The following is a 22,500-nucleotide window of genomic DNA, read 5'->3' on the forward strand; positions in this document are numbered from 1 at the left end:
ATAAAAAAATTCGATTTTAAGGAAAAAAAGAAAAATTATTAATGAATGATTTTTTTTTTAGTTTGCTTGATTTCAATAACAAAATACGACGGACGTTCAATAAGAAATACCTCTGACCCACTTCTAATTGTCCGATTTAGCTGAAATTTTGTATGTGCAATGATTTATATCTCTATGGGTTATGTGGCAAATTACAGTTCTGAACTAATTGTGGTTTGTGAATTTGCAGGTGTTTGAACTGAGTCAGGTTATAAATGGAGTCTGTTGAGTGTCGCACAGTGATTCTATTTTTGTATTTGAAAGGACGCACACTATAGGAGGCTTTAGATAAAATAAAAGAAACGTATGGTAATGATGCCCTTGTTGCAGCGGATCAGGTCGTATGGAGATGCGTCAATCAACTGTACAACTATAAGGTAGACATAGAAGCAAAAAAAGAGAACTGCAACAGCAAAAGAAGAATAACAAAAGCTGAAGTATGTTTAAAGAAGATGGATCGTCTTTTATTTACCAAAAAAAATAAATGCAAGTAACAAATTCGAAAGGCTTGGAGATTGTGATCAGTCCGAGTAAAACAGGATCAGTCTCTGGAACGAGGCAGCTTGACATCAGTAGGCACTGGTATGAGCAGCCAGACGTTGGCAAGCTGCAGAACGGATAGCCTGGAATTGGCCGGCACCGGAATGCTGCTGAGGGCTGCAAGAGGTGCTGAAGGTTGTAGGAGGTGCTGGAAGGCCGTAGAAGGTGCTAGAAGGCTATAGGTGGAAATGGGAGGCTGCAAAAGGTACTAAGGGCTGCTGGAAGGCTGCAGATGCTGGAATGTTACAGGAGGTACTGGAAGGCTTCATGAGATGCTGGAAGGCTACGGGAGACATTGGAAGGCTGCAGAAGGCGCTGAGGGCAAAAAGGGATGTTTGAACATCTGCTGCTACTGCTGCTTAGATGTTGGGTTCTTGAGGATGAATTTGATAATGTTTCAAGATAAATCAAAGTTTTTCAAAAGACTCATTACACAGGATGAAACATGCATTTATCATGATGATCAAGTCAAGTGGAAGTAGTTGAACTCATCACCTCCAAAGAAGGCATTTTCTGCTTTTGTCAAAATAATTAAAAAAAAATTTACAAAAACATACTTTTTTCTTCCTATTTTTTTTTTTTTTTGCTTACTCTTTATTCACCCCCAAACAAGACATTACCACTTGGACATAAGGGGCTATAATTTGGGACCATATCTACAGGGGCACTATGTAGATGGTGAGAAGCGAGATTGCTGTTCATTTAAATTTCTGTATGTTAGTACAGTCAGAGAAGCAGGAAATATGGAGGGAATTCCAGTTCAAGGGAAGAAACTATTAGAGTAGAAGGCTTTCCGACATCTAGGGAACTCTCCAGTAAAGGGTAGGATCCTGGTACTTTGTCAGGTTAGTTGGGGGATATTTACGTCAGTACAAGTGCTACGAGTTCATCAGAGTAAATTCCATTAAAACAGACACAAGGATGCAACATTGCGATGATGAGACAGGGGTTGAAGCTTTGTTGATGGTGCAAGATCTATTAGGTTTGAGACTTTTTTGGACCCTGTCTAAGAGGGAGAGACTAGTATCAGATACATCATCCCAGATGTGGTAACAATATTCCATGCATGGGAAAATGATGGCTTTGTAGAGATACATGGTACTGTCAGGTGAGAGTAATTTTCTAGTATGCTACAGAGATCCCACTTTCTTTGCAGCAACCTTGGCAATGTCTTCAATGTGTAATGTTATGACTCTTTAGGCTGTAATCATAGCATAGTATCTGTTAACTGTGGCAAGCGGGGTCAATGGTCAAAACATATTCTTATTAATTGATTTGAGCGACGGATGGTCGCTGGATCAGTTATGATTAGAAGAATAAACAATTAAATTGGGGAAGAAATGATTGACGTGTGAATCGCAAAAGGAATGTGAAAATAGAAAATATATGTAAACATTATCTTGGGGTTTTGAATAAACAAATAACTAGTTGTGGACATTAGGTTGGTCTGAGTCACGTAATTAGGTGACGTAAGAGAACAAGTGATGTAGTTAGTTTTGGAGAGATTCAGAGAGTTGAGGATTGGCCACCAAAGCGGACAGATGTCTAGACAGGGGTGGACAGACAGCTAGGGAGCGAGCTGTAAGAATAGAATATGTAGACAAACTGCAGATCCTGTCAAAACCATTTGAGACAACTGTTAATGGTTTCATGAATAAGAACAGATGTCTCAATTGGATGGTGCTGATGGTTTCATGGTTCATCACGGAGAAGCGGGAAGATACAGAAGAACTCATCAAGAGAAAAAGGTATGAAGCATATATTATTCTTCTCACATATGAACTGTAAAAATATCCCGTGCAATAAGTCTGATACAACATGACTCAGTTTACACGTCAATATCATGTCCTCCTAGCTAAACAACATACATACGATTTATACGTTTATTAATTGTCTGTTAAAAGAACAATATCTTACATCCACTAGATAACACATGACACGTTTTAATATATCATCTCCTCCAATATAAACCAATATACAACAAATGTATTTGTTCCAATACACGTTGCCTAGGAATGTTAAGCTGAGGTGTTTGAAGGATGAGTTTTCAGACAGAATGTTATTAATCATGGCAATCGGTAGTTGAGAAAGTTTCTTGTAATTGTTAACATTAAATATTGCCATCCATTTTCGTTCCCATTCCACTACAGACTAGAAATAATTTTCCAAAGTTTCAACCATTACCTTGGATATGTGTGCATTCGTTTTTTCTCGTGTCTGTTACAGAGTGTTGCGTCATCAGCAAATATACCCATCTGAGACAATTTTATTCGGGACGTCATGTATAGATATCAGGAATAATAAATGTCCAAAGATTGATCCTTGAGACACACCCACATTTATATCATGTTTGTTTGGATGCACAGCCATAGAGGGCAATTACTACAGAAGACTACATTAATTTTAACTCCAAAGCGTTCAACGTTTACTATTAAAACATAACAAAAAAAATAAACCCATTCTTAACGCTATTATATAATAGGAATGTGTGTGTGTGTGTGTGTGTGTGTGTGTGTGTGTGTGTGTGTGAGAGCTTATTCCTCATGGACTCGAAAATATCTAAGTCAATTTTTATGAAATTTCACATGAAGATATTTTATGTGCCTGGCAGTGTTCTTAGATAGGTTTTATATTGGAATATCTTCGATAAGTATTGATAATCAAAATAATCAGATGAAAGAAGGAACAGGCGATTTTACACAGCCTAACATCACCAGTGCATTTAAGAAGTTTTATTACTATATAATCAGTAAGGCCAGGCACATAAAATCAACAGTAAGTTCTTTGTTATAACAGGGGTGCGTTCAAAATGAATGTTTCACAAGTGAAGCATGATACTTGACATTTTGCATTTTAAACTTTAATGCAAGCCATTATAAAAAATAATTTTATAAAATCAACAGCAGGTTCTCTACAGTGCAATATGGATTACAATATATTGCGAACTAAGTCACTGTGAGAGGCATGTGAATAAAAGTAAAAATTTTAAAAAAAAAATAAAATCTTTTAAAAACAAATTTTAATAAAATAGTTTTATTCTAAAACTTTTTAAATAGAAAATTAAAAGTAAATGAATAAATTTTTAAATCATTTTATTTATGTAAAAGTATTTATAGTCCATTAAAAAATATTATTCATCTTGTGTGTCTTGTTGAAAATATCTTTTCTGCTTGATTTCTATTTTCTTCCTTTTCTTCTTGAGGTAAGCCTCAACTTTGCCTTTCTCTTTCAGTTCCTCATATTTCTTCGCAATCTGCATCAGTTTCTGGTCCGCTGTAATTAAAGGAAAGAAAAAAAGAAACGGTTCAAATAATTTTTTTTTAACCATAGAATTTTGAGATGATTAATTATTTATGTCTCCACCTCAGTCCCTATGAATATTTCAGTAAAAAAAAAAAACTTTGCAAAAGAAACAGAAAATGAGTAATTTTATTCCAACGAAAGTTAATTCTTGTTTTTAAAGTAAAATTTTGTTTCATTATTTGTTGTAACTAGTGTTGGGACGATTAATTGAAATTGGAATCAGAACCAGGAATTGGAAAAATCGGAAGATTTGGGGTATTGGAATCGGTATTGGAATCAGAAAAATTGATGCCTATTTTCCGATGCCAAAACGGTTTTTTTTAATTGTCTTTTATTTATTCCATTTTGTTTAAAGCAAAATCTTCCATTGCTGGTAATAATGATAAAATAATAAATATTGATTGATTTTAAAATACGAGTAAAGCTAAAATCGATAGATCATCCTTCACAAGTGTATTTTGATGTTTTAGAAAATATCTGAATATTTAACGTGTTTTTTTATGAAAATCAGAGGAAATATCAATCTTATAGCTAAATAATTAGAGATTTATTAAGAATCGGAATCGTGAATTATATAGGAATCGGGAATTTAGCAAGGAATCAGTAATTGTATCGGAATCGAGAAAAATATTGGAATCGTCCCATCACTAGTTGTAACATTTTTCTTTCTTGACCACATTTGACATTCGCTTCAACAATGACTTTCTTGCTGACGAGCTGAGCTTTCTGTTCTAGGTCAACCTTCTCAGTTTTAACTTTCTGAGAAAGAATTAATTTATTGCTAATTGCCTGAAGTACCTCTACTTAGAATGCTGATGAGGCTGCTCAGGTATTTTTTAATGGTCAGATGAAATCTGATCTAGTGCATTGGCTTTCCAAAGCCCCACCTGACCTTGTGTTTAACTTCCTACAAAGGAGGTAAACAAATGCATCATCATCCAATTTTACAATTAAAGATGATGTGATGTCCTGAATTCCGGAATGGCCAACAACATCAGACAATGTCTCACACCTGCTCTCCATGCAGTTCATCATGTTGGCACCAGTGATATCAATTCTTATGTACTCAAGCCAGGTTTTCCTTAATCTACTGTGCTTTTTAGTGCCTGGAACACACAGATGTGTCGATGCAATAGGAGGCATGCTATACATATCTGAACCACCCTAGATGCAGAGTGTATAAAGCATACATAATCAATATTTGATAAAAACATGGTTGAAAAGGAAACCAATCTGAAAATTGTATGCATGTTTATATTCCTATAAATCTGTTTTTTTTTTTGTGTATTGATATTCATATAAAAAACCCTTTTTTTCTATTTATTTAAAAAGAAAATACAATTTTCTCATATATGGGTTGTGGAATTGCATTCACTAGCAAAAGATCTAGCTAATTTGCATATTCTTTTAAACATTCATTTTAATTCCCTATTAGTTGCTTCGGTTTTCTTATGAGATGATCATTTTTAGTTAACTATTACGTGTAATTATATTCATGCAGATATTCTACATGATTTATACTTGCATAATATTTACATAAAAAGTTTATAGTAAACGCAAAACTCTTTATATATATTTATGTGTGTATATATTTTTGTTTACAAAGTTTTGTCTACCAAACTCCTACAGTTTTTGATCTACAGACATGAAACTTCATATATAAGGTATTTGAAGGCATGCAAAACTTTATATTTGGGTTTTAGCCTGGGAAAATAGGTACAAAAGTGTGAAAATTAAAATAATTGAAATTTGCCAGATGATGGTCAAACGACGGCATTACGAATATGCATGCATAACGTAATAGCTATTGGTTCATGCTTTAATTTTTAGCCTTGCAGCAAACATGTCTTCATAGCTCAGTCATTATAGGAGAGGAAAAAATAAATTGTAAACTAAACGTTTTGGTTCTCGGTGGTGGCACACAAGTCATTTTTTTTTAAAAACTTTTTTAAAACATATAGGGTCCAATATAATATAATAATAAATACGAACTCTGCATTAATCAAAATATCATATTTAAGTGTATTTTACGAGCGAGCAATGCCAGGCGCCCTGCCAGTAAATATATATAATAAAAAGAAACACTATGAGTGCATGTTTGTCCCTAAAAACGAAGACAGACTAGGCAGTGTCCCTTAAATATAAGTGCATTCGCACAATTTGTATGTGAAGATGATGGAAGTAATTCTGCATCTCTAGTTAAACACAATGAAATTAAGCACGTTACACAATTAAATTAAAGATGCTACACAATTAAATTAAAGATGATACACAATTAAAGATGCTACACAATGAAATTAAGCATGTTACAAGCATGCTACACAATGAAATTAAGCATGCTACACAATGAAATTAAGCATGCTACACAATGAAATTAAACATGCTACACAATGAAATTAAACATGCTACACAATGAAATTAAACATGCTACACAATGAAAATAAACATGCTACACAATGAAATTAAACATGCTACACAATGAAATTAAACATGCTACACAATGAAATTAAACATGTTACACAATGAAATTAAACATGTTACACAATGAAATTAAACATGTTACACAATTACGTTACACAATGAAATTAAACTTGCTACACAGTGAAAATAAACATGCTACACAATGAAAATAAACATGTTACACAATGAAATTAAACATGTTACACAATGAAATTAAGCATGTTACACAATAAAATTAAGCATGTTACACAATGAAATTAAAGCATTAGTTTAAGAGTATTAATATATATCAAAATAGTCGAGTTGTTAAGATATCAGGCTGACATCACCGAGGTTGCTGTTAAAATAAAGTCTCCTTAATATGATGCTGCATATGATATTATCTCACACTCTAATCTTGGCAACACAGGGTAATCTTGCTAGTAAGAGATAAAAATTGAATACAAAAGTCAAATTTCAACAGTTGAAATGAAAATCTTACATTTCTTCAGGTAATATGGTTTCTTTCCATGACTTATCATTTCTTTCTCTCCCGATCGCCATTTCTGTTCCATATCCTTTTGTTTTTTATCTTGTTCAAAGGCCAATTTTTGTTGTTCCTGGAATTTGTTTAAAATAAAAAGAAAAAAATGGATTTAAATATAAACATTTATTTAAAAAATAAAATGCAATACAAAATAATAAAAATAGAAACAAAAAACTGTGGGAAAAATGAACAATGTGAAAAGGAATATAAAAAGGTTAGGACCGGACGAATTAAATCATGAATTTTATTAACTCATTACCAATCCTGACATTACAGGTTATCTTTCTTATTACCAGAGGGGGGGGGTTGTGTTAGGAATATGATGGTGTATTGAGTTGAGTGCTGATTGACGGATCACTGGTACTATATTTATTGAGACAAACACAAGCTAAAAAGATTGTAGATGCATTTCTGATTTTCGAAACCATTGTGTTTCGTAGAATAGAGGTGGTTATTATTCTATTTTTACATTTTCCAGTACTGTCCAATTGATTTTATATCTTTTATTTATACAGTGCTGGAAAGTTTTCCTAGGTTGGAAGAACCTTGGAAGATCTTATTGTTTCAAAGTCTTTACATTCAATTAGTATGTGTTTAATGGACATAAGTTTTTGGCATGGTATACATAAAGGGGGATCCTCTCCTTTTAGAAAGTGACAGTGTGTAATGAAGGTATGACCTATACATAGTTTGGTTAGAATTACTTCTTCCTTTTTCTGCTTCCTATATCCCAGTTGCCATTATTCGATGGTAGGGGACATGTCGTGTAATTGGTTATTAGGAAAGTTGTTCCATGCTTTTTGCCATTTAGTGGAAATGTATTTTTTAATGGTTTCTTGGAAATCTGTGTAGGCATTCTGCATATAACCTGCTCCATTTTAATAGCTTCTTTAGCAGTTGAGTTGGCTTTTTCATTTCCATTGATGCCAGTGTGGCTAGGTATCCAACAAAAGATAAGGTTTATACTCCTTTATAATATGATTATTTTATTAAGCAGTCTTTTTATAATATGATTATTTTATTAAGCAGTCTTTTTATAATATGATTATTTTATTTAGCAGTCTTTTTATAATATGATTATTTTATTTAGCAGTCTTTTTATAATATGATTATTTTATTTAGCAGTCTTTTTATAATATGATTATTTTATTTAGCAGTCTTTTTATGATATGATTATTTTATTTAGCAGTCTTTTTATAATATGATTATTTTATTTAGTATTCTTTTTATAATATGTTTATTTTATTTAGTATTCTTTTTATAATATGATTATTTTATTTAGCAGTCTTTTTATAATATGTTTATTTTATTTAGCAGTCTTTTTATAATATGTTTATTTTATTTAGCAGTCTTTTTATAATATGTTTATTTAATTTAGCAGTCTTTTTATAATATGTTTATTTTATTTAGCAGTCTTTTTATAATATGATTATTTTATTTAGCAGTCATTTTATATGTTTATTTTATTTAGCAGTCTTTTTATAATATGATTATTTTATTTAGTATTCTTTTTATAATATGCTTATTTTATTTAGTATTCTTTTTATGATATGATTATTTTATTTAGTAGTCTTTTCATAATATGATTATTTTATTTAGTATTCTTTTTATAATATGATTATTTTATTTAGTATTCTTTTTATGATATGATTATTTTATTTAGTATTCTTTTTATAATATCATTATTTTATTTAGTAGTCATTTTATGATATGATTATTTTATTTAGCAGTCTTTTTATGATATGATTATTTTATTTAGCAATCTTTTTATAATATGTTTATTTTATTTAGCAGTCTTTTTATAATATGATTATTTTATTTAGTATTCTTTTTATAATATGATTATTTTATTTAGTAGTCATTTTATGATATGATTATTTTATTTAGCAGTCTTTTTATGATATGATTATTTTATTTAGCAATCTTTTTATAATATGTTTATTTTATTTAGCAGTCTTTTTATAATATGATTATTTTATTTAGTAGTCTTTTTATGATATGATTATTTTATTTAGTAGTCTTTTTATGATATGATTATTTTATTTAGCAGTCTTTTTATAATATGATTATTTTATTTAGTATTCTTTTTATAATATGATTATTTTATTTAGCAGTCTTTTTATAATAGGATTATTTTATTTAGCAGTCTTTTTATGATATGATTATTTTATTTAGTAGTCTTTTTATGATATCATTATTTTATTTAGTAGTCTTTTTATAATATGATTATTTTATTTAGCAGTCTTTTTATAATATGCTTATTTTATTTAGTAGTCTTTTTATAATATGATTATTTTATTTAGTATCCTTTTTATAATATGATTATTTTATTTGGTATTCTTTTTATAATATGTTTATTTTATTTAGTAGTATTTTTATATGATTATTTTATTTAGTAGATTTTTTATAATATGATTATTTTATTTAGTATTCTTTTTATAATATGATTATTTTATTTGGTATTCTTTTTATAATATGTTTATTTTATTTGGTAGTATTTTTATAATAGGATTATTTTATTTAGTAGTATTTTTATATGATTATTTTATTTAGTAGATTTTTTATAATATGATTATTTTATTTAGTATTCTTTTTATAATATGATTATTTTATTTAGTATTCTTTTTATGATATGATTATTTTATTTAGTAGTCTTTTTATAATATGATTATTTTATTTGGTATTCTTTTTATAATATGCTTATTTTATTTAGTAGTCTTTTTATAATATGTTTATTTTATTTGGTAGTATTTTTATAATATGATTATTTTATTTAGTATTCTTTTTATGATATGATTATTTTATTTAGTAGTCTTTTTATAATATGATTATTTTATTTGGTATTCTTTTTATAATATCATTATTTTATTTAGTAGTCTTTTTATAATATGTTTATTTTATTTAGTATTCTTTTTATAATATGTTTATTTTATTTAGTAGTCTTTTTATAATATGATTATTTTATTTAGTATTCTTTTTATAATATGTTTATTTTATTTGGTAGTATTTTTATAATATGCTTATTTTATTTAGTAGTCTTTTTATAATATCATTATTTTATTTAGTATTCTTTATTATATGTTTATTTTATTTGGTAGTATTTTTATAATATGCTTATTTTATTTAGTAGTCTTTTTATAATATTATTATTTTATTTAGTATTCTTTTTATGATATGATTATTTTATTTAGTATTCTTTTTATAATATGATTATTTTATTTAGTATTCTTTATTATATGTTTATTTTATTTGGTAGTATTTTTATAATATGCTTATTTTATTTAGTAGTCTTTTTATAATATTATTATTTTATTTAGTATTCTTTTTATGATATGATTATTTTATTTAGTATTCTTTTTATAATATGATTATTTTATTTAGTATTCTTTATTATATGTTTATTTTATTTGGTAGTATTTTTATAATATGCTTATTTTATTTAGTAGTCTTTTTATAATATTATTATTTTATTTAGTATTCTTTTTATGATATGATTATTTTATTTAGTATTCTTTTTATAATATGATTATTTTATTTAGTATTCTTTATTATATGTTTATTTTATTTGGTAGTATTTTTATAATATGCTTATTTTATTTAGTAGTCTTTTTATAATATTATTATTTTATTTAGCAGTCTTTTTATAATATGCTTATTTTATTTAGTATTCTTTTTATAATATGCTTATTTTATTTAGTATTCTTTATTATATGTTTATTTTATTTAGCAGTCTTTTTATATGTTTATTTTATTTAGCAGTCTTTTTATAATATTATTATTTTATTTAGTATTCTTTTTATAATATGCTTATTTTATTTAGTATTCTTTTTATGATATGATTATTTTATTTAGTATTCTTTTTATGATATGATTATTTTATTTAGTATTCTTTTTATGATATGATTATTTTATTTAGTATTCTTTTTATACTATGATTATTTTATTTAGTATTCTTTATTATATGTTTATTTTATTTGGTAGTATTTTTATAATATGCTTATTTTATTTAGTAGTCTTTTTATAATATTATTATTTTATTTAGCAGTCTTTTTATAATATGCTTATTTTATTTAGTATTCTTTTTATAATATGTTTATTTTATTTAGTAGTCTTTTTATGATATGATTATTTTATTTAGCAGTCTTTTTATAATATGTTTATTTTATTTAGCAGTATTTTTATAATATGATTATTTTATTTAGTATTCTTTTTATAATATGATTATTTTATTTGGTAGTATTTTTATAATATGCTTATTTTATTTAGTAGTCTTTTTATATGTTTATTTTATTTAGCAGTCTTTTTATGATATGATTATTTTATTTAGCAGTCTTTTTATAATATGTTTATTTTATTTAGTAGTCTTTTTATGATATGATAATTTTATTTAGTAGTCTTTTTATGATATGATTATTTTATTTAGTAGTCTTTTTATAAGTGGATTGTTTATATCTTGATTTTTTTATGATAAATGTGTGGATTTGAAAGGATACATTTTTTTAATTCCTTTTCTGAGCTAATATCTAGGTCTAAATCGATTGCTGCAGCTTCTACACTGTAAACGGATGCTTTGTTGGGTAAATGTTTTGGGATTTGGTTTTGTTCTTGATGGCAGCCCATCCTACAATGTCACCTATTTTGGATTCATTCATATAAATGTGTAGATGTTTTGCATAATTTTGTTGGACAAAGAGGATTTCTTCCAGGAAGGTGGTAGGGTTTGTTTTAATCTTAGGATCGTTTGCTACTTTTAGTAATACAGTTGGTTTTGTTAAAAGCCAAGGGGAAATTTCCGAGGTCATATTATGCTGGATTAGAGAGGGGTTTATTTGGACTTCAGTGATAAGTTTTCTTATGTATAAGCTAAAAGGTTTAATAGCTTTTATATTTTTTTCAAAAAGAATTTGGTATTGTGAAAACATGACATGATTGAAATCAGAGCTTGTTGGGTGTGTATGTTGAATAGTGGGGTACATATTGAGACAACATATCAGAGAGTATATCGGGGATGTATATATTGAAGGACGAAACATTTATGTGATACTGTTACACAGCGACGACGTCATTTGTATAACGGCGCAAACAGCGACAACAGTGACGGTGATGACACTTCTATTTGTTCATTATTATTATTAATAGGAGACCGAGAGATATGATGAAACACATATAGAGGGGAGAGTCATTATTGATGACGGTAATCGAGGGGACAGGCAGTTAACATTTGAAGGGTGTTGTACAAAGTTTGTTTACAGATGACAGACAAAAACACATTTACCTTTCAGTTGTGACGAATACAAAGACAAGGTTTACAAATATATGATGATTCTTTATTCTACCAGGTGGTTGATTGATGAATCAGGAATTCAAGCTTTAATGATTACATAGTTGTATCTTCCCCTCTTCACTTCAAGAGGATTTCAGGTAACTCGACTTGACCCTCGTCGACTCCGCTTTGACTCTCACTAAGTCGCTCTCCGACTCTGTCACTGACTGTCTCTCTAACTTTTAATTCTGTCTCAATATATTGGGGATTCTCTTTCTTTATGATGTCAAAGGCATACTTTAACATGTGAAATTTATTCACGTGGATTTAACCTATGTATGTACAAACACACTTTTGGCAAACAAATAAATTAATTGCTTCATTTATAACCTATTTATTTCATCATTATTTCTAAACTGCATCGTTCATATCTAACTCTGACATAATATTTAGTTATTTCCAAGATTAATGACGATCGTTCTACATTCCTAGAATTTCAATATGTATTCTTTTTTAAACTTTTCTTACGGGGTTCGATTCTAAGCTTTTCCAAATATCATTTTCAAACTTATCTAGTTTGCTCTTTTAATTACTGGGGTCTGTCCCCTTTCATGTAACATGTATGTATTTGTGGGTATCTTTTCAGTATTTTTCCTTAGAAAAATTCTTTCATGGTTGATAAATTCTTGATTATTTAATACGTTTGGAATTTCTTTAGGGGTGGCAAGTGCTAATTCTCTGCTTCTGAAGACTCCCTTCGATTGATTTAGTTTCTTATGTGGACTAATCTTGATATTGAGCTTATGCAAAATTTTCATTTTTTATATTCTTTAATTCTTATTTCAATTTCTATTAATAAATTTCCAGCTGTAGCTTGTTTTTTTTTTTTTTTTTTTTTTATTGTTTTCCATTTAATTTGATAGTATTTTTTGATAAGGAAAGGAGATAGTTTCAACATAGAAATTTTTTCCAACGACTCTATTATGTAGAATATTGAGAATTCTATGTTTTCCTCATTTTCCGAACCTGATAGGGTTCATTTAGATTTTTTTTATTTTACTTTATCCTTGAGTTTATTTTAGTTTTTCATTATTTGTGCTCCCCACTCATCTCAGAGTCCAATATTGGGATATATCAATCACTTTGACAATATTGGGATATATCAAGGGGGAAACCCAATTACTCTGACAGGTCAGGGCAACACAATCAGCATACTTGATCATATGAGAAACTGAGCTCAACACCCAAAGCTTAAGTGAATTGTGAATCAATGATTATTTTGCAGCCATGTCTGGGTTTGAAGTTTACACTTGATGATTGACCCTTAGCTAATTGCCTTCTATCTTCTACTTGTAGTTGAAGTGTTTTGTAATTTGTTTCCATTATATTTTAGAGGAAAATTACTGTTTCATATTTTCTTTTTCCAAGTAGTTTTATTTTTAATAGGACTTGATCTGACCAGTCGATTGATCGGATTAGATCTCTCTGATCTCCCTGGATAAGGGCTAAATTAGTTTGTTGGAAGGTAAAGGCTTGGAATAACATCTAACATATGGTTTTCAAAGGATAAAATCTGTAATAAATTTATTAGAATGCAAACAATCTCACTTTTTAGCTTCACTCACCAATCAAAGAAATTTTTTTTTAAACTTACCATTCGATTAAGAACATAGCGAATTTTATCTTGTTTCTCTGGATCTTTCGTTTTCTTTAACTTTTTCTTCAAAATCTGAAAAATCAAATAAATCATCTGTAGCTGTTCATCTCTATTAATAAAAAATATCTACTCAGATATTATGTTGGTGTTATGCATGTGTTAGCATTAATAAATGTATGCATTACTACAAACAAGTTTTATTTGTAAAACTTAAATAATAATAAACAATTAATAATTTATTTTAAACAATTAATTTCAAAGAACAATTATGTGAATGAATTCAAGTTTCAAAATTCTATTAAAAAATAATAAAAACTAATTTGGTAAATAAAAAACCCGGTAAGTAGCACCGGCTGTTAGCCTCTTATTATTTATAAAGTTAAAGTTAAAATAACATGACATAATTTAGAAGATTTAAATTGCAACATTTCGGAAGATGTTCAATTGATTTTATTACAAAAATCGGTTATTTTAAATATATATTCCTACACGGAATTATTCTTTCAATTATTAATTTTAAAACATTGCTGAAAAAACTTTCATGTAACATTAAAATCCAGGAGATGAGATGCATTATAGGAAGGATTGTTGTAAAATTAATGTTTGTTTTTGGTATAGGAGCACAGAGGAACACATAACGACGTAAACAGCGACAACAGTGACGATGATGACACTTTTATTTGTTCATTATTATTATTAATAGGAAACTGAGAGATATGATGAAACAGTTTTTGTTAACACATATAGATGATGGTGGTAGTTTTTGCCTTTAAATGTCAATTTATCATCATTATACTTGGTTTAAATGTTAAGTCAAAGAAAAAATTACTTTCATAAGTTCAAGGTTAAAGGTTATCAAATTTTCAAGTACCATCCTTGTAAACAAATCAACCATTTCTATATTTTGTAAATAGTCTTTAAAAAGAATGACTTACTCCATGATTGAAAGGAATTTGGAAGCATTTAAAGTGTTGAATAGAAAATCATTTAAAACTGGGTTTAGAATTCTTGGTAAATCCCCAAAAAATTGAAAATTTTCAAAGCTTTTTACATTCAATAATTTTATAGAGATTAAAATAACATAGTGAAAACCAAATTACAGTTTTGCAATAATTTTATAGAGATTAAAATAACATAGTGAAAACCAAATTACAGTTTTGCAATAATTTTATAGAGATTAAAATAACATAGTGAAAACCAAATTACAGTTTTGCAATAATTTGGTTCAATTAATTATTTAATGACCAAGTAATAATTACAGTTATCTTTCAAAATCCTGTATTTCTTGGATTATGATTCTCATCTTGGTTATTATTTTCTCAATACTTTGAGTTCATCACAGAACAGATAATATGGTGTTGATTAGTAATTAATTCTAAAAAGGTTTTTGGGGTTTGAACGTTCATCAATAATTAAAAATAATATATTGATTAACACTCTGACCACGGTTCAATGAATGAGAACAATTTAACACCATGAATTAAATAAAAGGTTCAGTTTCAAATTCTACATAGTTTTTTGGTTCAACATTAATGACAACAAAAATAAGAATACTCATTAATTTTATTTATTGTGGACTATTATTCTCATCTTTTATTAGTTGTTTCACGACATTTCGGCCAACTATTCCTCTGGCCTTCGTCAGGTGTTAACCGCGATGGGATAGGAACTCCAAATCTTCTAACTGCATCCACTTCTGTAGTTGTTGTCGTCTCATCACATTTTGGCGAAGTAAGCCTCTGGCCGGCTTTGGGTAGGATTGAAACCGCTATCTTCAGACAATTCTCACCTGGAACCGTGGAGATTCAACGTCTCTATCAATTGTGCTACAGGCCCTAAAGAGCAATCAAGGTTGAATTTTTTGGTCTTATAAATTCATGTTTATTTATTATCTGATCTTCCATGGTCGGGTCCATACCGAATGGTATATATTATTTTTAATTGGAACTCATTATTGAGATGAGTATTATTTATTAATTTTATTTGAGGACTATCCACAATGAATAAAATTAATAAATAATACTCATCTCAATAATGAATTCCGATTAAAAATAATATATAAGAATAGTCGTCAAAATAATCAAAGTAATAAAAATCCTCACTTTAAAAAATTTTGAAATATAATCTCAAAATCTTTATTAAAAAAAATAGATAATAATAATTTAGTAAAATAAAACAAACAACATAGTTGAATAAAAAAAAAGAAAAGAAATACAAAATTGAAAGTACAATGACTCCCAGACAATGCAGGGTAGGTAGTATAGGCAATTTTTCATAAAAGAAAGAACTGACTCATTTATTGCATCGTTAATGGCTTAGCCAGGTAAAGAATGATATTTCATAATTGCAAAAATAACCCGTCATTTCTAGGAAATGTGCATTCGAATGTAAATTAATTGAGTACTCTATTTTGTCAAGACAAGAGCGAGTATTCTGAGCAGCATTTTTTCAGATGAGGCAGCAGTACTCCATCTTAATATAGAGAATTGCATCAGGTAGCAGAAACTGTCTTACCAAACAGAAGTTGTGACTCCAAAATTCACTGTTGGCAAAATTATTTGGACTTTAATTTTGTATTAAAATGAACGCCAACATGATTAGCATAAAAAGTCTTACCTTTTTTTCTTTTTCTTTCGTGTCATCAATAAAAGAGTAGGCCTTCTTAAAAAAACGCTCATTATATTCTCCAGACAGGTTATCAAATCGAGGATCTCGGATTATCTAGAAAAAAATTCAAGAATAAGTATCAAAAGAATTTCTGATTTAAAACTGAAGAAAAAAAGAAATTAGAAAAAAGGCCAAAATATAGCATAGCATCTCTCCCTTCTATTTTGTTTTATGAAGTTTTCAGCATTAAATTAACAGATTATGAAAATGAAATTTTTTATTTTGTACTTTTGAGACATATGTAAGAAATGATATATGGGTTGTTAGAAATGATATGATATGGGTTGTTAGAAATGATATGATACGGGTTGTTAGAAATGATATGATACGGGTTGTTAGAAATGATATGATACGGGTTGTTAGAAATGATATGATACGGGTTGTTAGAAATGATATGATACGGGTTGTTAGAAATGATATGATACGGGTTGTTAGAAATGATATGATATCGGTTGTTAGAAATTATATGATATGGGTTGTTAGAAATTATATGATATGGGTTGTTAGAAATGATATGATATGGGTTGTTAGAAATGATATGATATGGGTTGTTAGAAATGATAAGATATTGGTTGTTAGAAATGATACAAGAATAAAAAAGCATTGGAAATATAGGGATGGTATGCCAAAAAGTATACAAACAAGATAGCTATGAATGGCTAGGCACATGGAAATAGAATTGCATCCAAAGTATAGCCCTATAGCTTTTCTCCAATCTTCATTCCCTGCCATCATTACGGTTGTAAAAAGTTATAGGGCTATACTTTGGATGCAATTCTATTTCCATGTGCCTAGCCATTCATAGCTATCTTGTTTGTATACTTTTTGGCATACCATCCCTATATCCTTTTGCATTTCCAATACTTTTTTATTCTTGTTAATTAGTATTTTTACTTACAGTCTTATTTTTAAACTTACATTCATGATAGTATTGTCTTTTTTAGGAGGCGGCTCATTGCCGCCTCCATTAGTAGCAGGTCGCTTCCTGCTGGGTTTTAGGTCTTTGGGTTTTGGGCCTTAGGAGTTGCCTCTTGGTCCTCCATCGGTTCTATATTACATAGAGAGTGCTACCGCCTCTCTGATAAAACAGTTAAAGTATTATAAAGTTCTAAAATGTTCATACCTTCACTATTAAATTTTTCTTGGTTCATTCTTTGGCGTTTTGGCAAAGATTTGGCAGTTTTTGATATTTATATTTATAATAGTTTGTGCATGAGGCAGCTTTTTTCCCCTTGAGATCCCTGTTATACCGTACTTTTGAGTCAGCACGTGAGGCAGCCTTCTTTTTTTCTGGTTCTTTGTTATAAAGAGCACGTGAGGCAGTTTTTTTCCCCTCGGGATTCCTGTTATACCGTGCTTTTGAGTCAGCACGTGAGGAAATCTTCTTTACCTCAGGATTTGCATGATACTTAATTTTTATTATTTCAGCATTTTTCTGATAGTATTCTTTTTGCTCAGATAATACCTTGACTTTGTTTTTTTCATAGTCTATATTTCTCTGAGCTTTTTTACTATGTGCTGACTTTGGCATTTTTTATTAAATGTAAACATATAACATTTATGTGTATCTTACTATAATATCACTTATCTTATAGCAAGACAACTCTCGTAGAATTGAGATACTGCCCCGTCACCAATAGTTAAAGTGTGGAACGGTATATACACCAATAGTGTAGTTGTTATCTTTATATGAAGTCCTAATCAGTGACAGTGTGAGGTTACTTGATTAATTTATTGTAGTTTATTTTAGAAAACTTACTTGTTTTTATTAGTAGATTGTGTATAGTAGCCACAATATCTAGTTATTTTTGTGGCTAGGGCTTGGATTTTGATTCTTTTTGGTCAGCTTCCAGTGAGTTCTTAGAAGATGACTTTCTTGCAGTTTCTTTTGCGGTTAATTTAACTTATTTCCTTTGGCGTTTGGTGAGTTCTTAGAAGAACTGGTCTGATCTACTTTTCTTAGCGAGCGAAGAGATTCAGCTGCATTTAACAATCGTTGCTATAGTGTATTTTTGCGCATGCGTGAGAATTTCAAGTTTCCTCCTTATTTTTCAATAGTTTGACAGTAGTCATGTGTCTTTCTGCCAAGAGCGACAGATGTCAGTGTTAGCCGTGATCGTCTAGAGGTTAGGACCCCACGTTGTGGCCGTGCTAACCTAGGTTCGAATCCTGGTCACAGCATTGACATTTTGTACATATTTTACAGTCCAAAATCTGAAGAATTATTTGTTTTTATAACATTGTTTTTTGACGTCGTACTTGCTGATAGGTTACTCTTATAACAATTTTGATCAACTGAGATAAAGATTTCGTGGTTTCATTAACACTGGTGGGTTACTGTTTAAAGAAAAAACTTTAACGTTCACCTCAAATATTCAGCATCCAAGAAATATAGGCCACTGGCAAACTGGAACGTCTGTGAGCATCCGGTGTATTATTTGGAGCCCTTTTGAGAGAAGTTCCGTGTTCGAAGTGGTCTGTCTACATTGGGTATATAGTGTTTAAAACTTGTTATTACACGTAATCTTATTTAATTATGGAGTTAGCTAAAAAGCGATGGGTCACTGCACTTCTCCGTGTAAAGAGCAGTCGATTGATGCTTGAACTGTTGTCAGAGACCGTTCGTACACCAAGATACATCGTCTCAGAAGAAAGAAGAATAAGAAAGAAGAAAGAAGAACAATTGGCCATTTTAGTACCCTTTTTTTTTTTTTGCTCTCTTTTGACATTTTAACCGACGTTCTGACACTCGCTGGATTCGTAAGACGCTTCTCTGTAAGAATATGTGCTTTTTGAAACTTATAAGTTAATTTTAGTTGAGATTTGGATAGTTTTGTTTTGTAGGCGTATATAGGCGTGTACGGGCCATCCCTATATAGAGAGTGCTACCGCCGCTCTGATGATATGGGTTGTTAGAAATGATAAGATACGGGTTGTTAGAAATGATATGATACGGGTTGTTAGAAATGATATGATACGGGTTGTTAGAAATGATATGATACGGGTTGTTAGAAATGATATGATAACGGGTTGTTAGAAATGATATGATACGGGTTGTTAGAAATGATATGATACGGGTTGTTAGAAATGATATGATACGGGTTGTTAGAAATGATATGATATGGGTTGTTAGAAATGATATGATACGGGTTAGTTAGAAATGATATGATACGGGTTGTTAGAAATGATATGATACGGGTTGTTAGAAATGATATGATACGGGTTGTTAGAAATGATATGATATGGGTTGTTAGAAATGATATGATATGGGTTGTTAGAAATGATATGATACGGGTTGTTAGAAATGATATGATATGGGTTGTTAGAAATGATATGATACGGGTTGTTAGAAATGATATGATATGGGTTGTTAGAAATGATATGATATGGGTTGTTAGAAATGATATGATACGGGTTGTTAGAAATGATATGATATGGGTTGTTAGAAATGATATGATATGGGTTGTTAGAAATGATATGATATGGGTTGTTAGAAATGATATGATACGGGTTGTTAGAAATGATATGATATGGGTTGTTAGAAATGATATGATATGGGTTGTTAGAAATGATATGATATGGGTTGTTAGAAATGATATGATATGGGTTGTTAGAAATGATATGATACGGGTTGTTAGAAATGATATGATATGGGTTGTTAGAAATGATATGATATGGGTTGTTAGAAATGATATGATACGGGTTGTTAGAAATGATATGATATGGGTTGTTAGAAATGATATGATATGGGTTGTTAGAAATGATATGATATGGGTTGTTAGAAATGATATGATATGGGTTGTTAGAAATGATATGATATGGGTTGTTAGAAATGATATGATATGGGTTGTTAGAAATGATATGATACGGGTTGTTAGAAATGATATGATATGGGTTGTTAGAAATGATATGATATGGGTTGTTAGAAATGATATGATACGGGTTGTTAGAAATGATATGGTATGGGTTGTTAGAAATGATATGATATGGGTTGTTAGAAATGATATGATATGGGTTGTTAGAAATGATATGATATGGGTTGTTAGAAATGATATGATATGGGTTGTTAGAAATGATATGATACGGGTTGTTAGAAATGATATGATATGGGTTGTTAGAAATGATATGATATGGGTTGTTAGAAATGATATGATATGGGTTGTTAGAAATGATATGATATGGGTTGACCAGAAGAGATTTTGGATGTTGATGATTTAGTACTTGTCTGTGAAACAATGGACAATCTACTTGGAAAAATGCTATGGAAAGTAAACATCTGAGAATGAATGTTACCAAGACCAAAGTGATGATCAGTGGTTGTCATGTTAGCTATCTTCCAGAAAGAGCCAGTGCTCAGTTTGTGATGTAATTCAATTTTTTTGTGGTACTTGTAAGCATTTGATACACAAAAAGTGCGGTGGAATTATAGGCAAGTTGAGAGAGGATAACCAATTTATGTGCAAGAAATATATGGACAATGAAAATGGAGAACTCAGATGGTGAAAAAAGTTTGGATGGCAAGTTTTGTTACCTTGATTATACTATTGACGCACAGGGTGGAGCAGGTGCTAATGTGATTGAAAGAATTAGGTGTTGATGGAGTTCAAGGAACTTCTGCCCTTACCAACTAACAGACCAAGAGAAGTGTGTATTCAGTGTGATGAAATACGGACGTGAAACCTGCAAAGTGAGAATTGAGGACATGTGTTGCATGGAGAGAAATGATATTAGTATGATACAATAGATGTCTGATGTAAATCTAAAAGACATGCTTATTTCTGATGGCCTCAAGAAGCTTAAACCTGGACAGTATAGGGAGATGTTGCAAGAGAGGGGACTTTGTTGGTTTCATCACAGTGAAAAAAGATTAAAGTTTTTGGGTTATTAGATGTAAAACAGTTGAGGTAGCAAGGTCTGCTGGCCAAGAAAAACTTGGGAGGAAGTCATAAGGATTTGAGAGTAAAAGAGATAAATAAAGACCTGGCCAGAGACAGAATTTTTAAAAGTCGTCCAACACATACCAGCATTTAAAACTGATGTTAAACCAAATATGATGAAATTTTATAGACTACACGTTAGAAAAATGAACACAAGATTTGAATAATCATTTTCATTCACAGTTGTAAACTGTTCGGAAAGTAATGACCAAAATTTTTAATCACTTTTAAAAAAGATGTTTTTACAATTTTTCATACAAAACTGTGCATTTATTTGTTTTTACAAATAAAATGCCACTAACCAAGGCTAAAAGGTAGGAATTTCTTGCGTGAGTTTAAACTTGGTCATAAAACTTGCTTAGAGGTTACTGATATCAAAGAGCGTGGGAAGAAGACCTACAAGAAATCAGTAAAGCGGGGAGGATGAAGGATCCACAAGTGATCAAGAGGGATGAAAGTGATGTTAGAAATTCTGTAATGATAATATGAGTTTTGAAGATGAAGAAAAGAATGTTGTACTCTAGGATGTTTGAAATAAATTGTTGAAAAAAACCCACGTCAAAAAGTGTTAGAGAAATGTCTAGAGCACTTGATATCAGTGTTTCAACAATATCCAATAACCATCTGGATGAAATTACTAAGATGAAAAAGTTGGCTTAATGTGTCGTCAATGAATAAATGTTTGTGCTGAAATACGGTATTATTTTCCAAACAATTTAACAAAGTATTTTCAAGAAAATAATAAAACAAATTCACCTTTTTTGGTACAGGTATCACATTTCTATATCTGGAAACTGGTCTTTTAGAAGACATCTCCATCGGTCTGGAATGGCAGAACAAAAATGCAAATCAAAGACCGAAACAAATAAATAATTGTTATTTAATGCTACGCAGTTACCGTCTTCTGGAAGAATACATATGTTGTGTAGTTGGGATGGGGGTTTACGTTGAAGGATGACGGGGACTCAGAACAGGGATGATAATGATATTTATATTCTGTGAGAGACATTTATAACAGAGAGAGACATTATTGATGATGGTGGAGGCACATTACTTGGAAGGGGATTATACAATGTTCATTTAGAAGATGATGATAGTCAAAACACAT

General features: G+C 29.7%; 1 protein-coding gene across 1 annotated transcript in view; it reads right to left on the bottom strand.

The window, feature by feature from the left end:
• Positions 1 to 3,654: 3,654 nt before the first annotated feature.
• The window catches only part of LOC145260580 (ribosomal RNA processing protein 36 homolog), a 35,296-nt gene continuing 16,450 nt past the window's right edge, over positions 3,655 to 22,500 (bottom strand). The window contains exons 5-9 of the mRNA XM_080118857.1: positions 22,149 to 22,215; positions 16,405 to 16,509; positions 13,786 to 13,860; positions 6,824 to 6,941; positions 3,655 to 3,852 (exon numbers count right to left, since the gene is read on the bottom strand). Of these exons, the coding sequence (XP_079974983.1) occupies positions 3,710 to 3,852; positions 6,824 to 6,941; positions 13,786 to 13,860; positions 16,405 to 16,509; positions 22,149 to 22,215 (508 nt within the window). The 3' untranslated portion in view covers positions 3,655 to 3,709. The remainder of the gene's footprint in view (positions 3,853 to 6,823; positions 6,942 to 13,785; positions 13,861 to 16,404; positions 16,510 to 22,148; positions 22,216 to 22,500) is intronic.

Source organism: Euprymna scolopes, chromosome 36, assembly GCF_053919585.1.
Source record: "Euprymna scolopes isolate OS-2025 chromosome 36, ASM5391958v1, whole genome shotgun sequence".
In the NCBI taxonomy this organism is placed as follows: Eukaryota; Metazoa; Mollusca; class Cephalopoda; order Sepiida; family Sepiolidae; genus Euprymna; species Euprymna scolopes.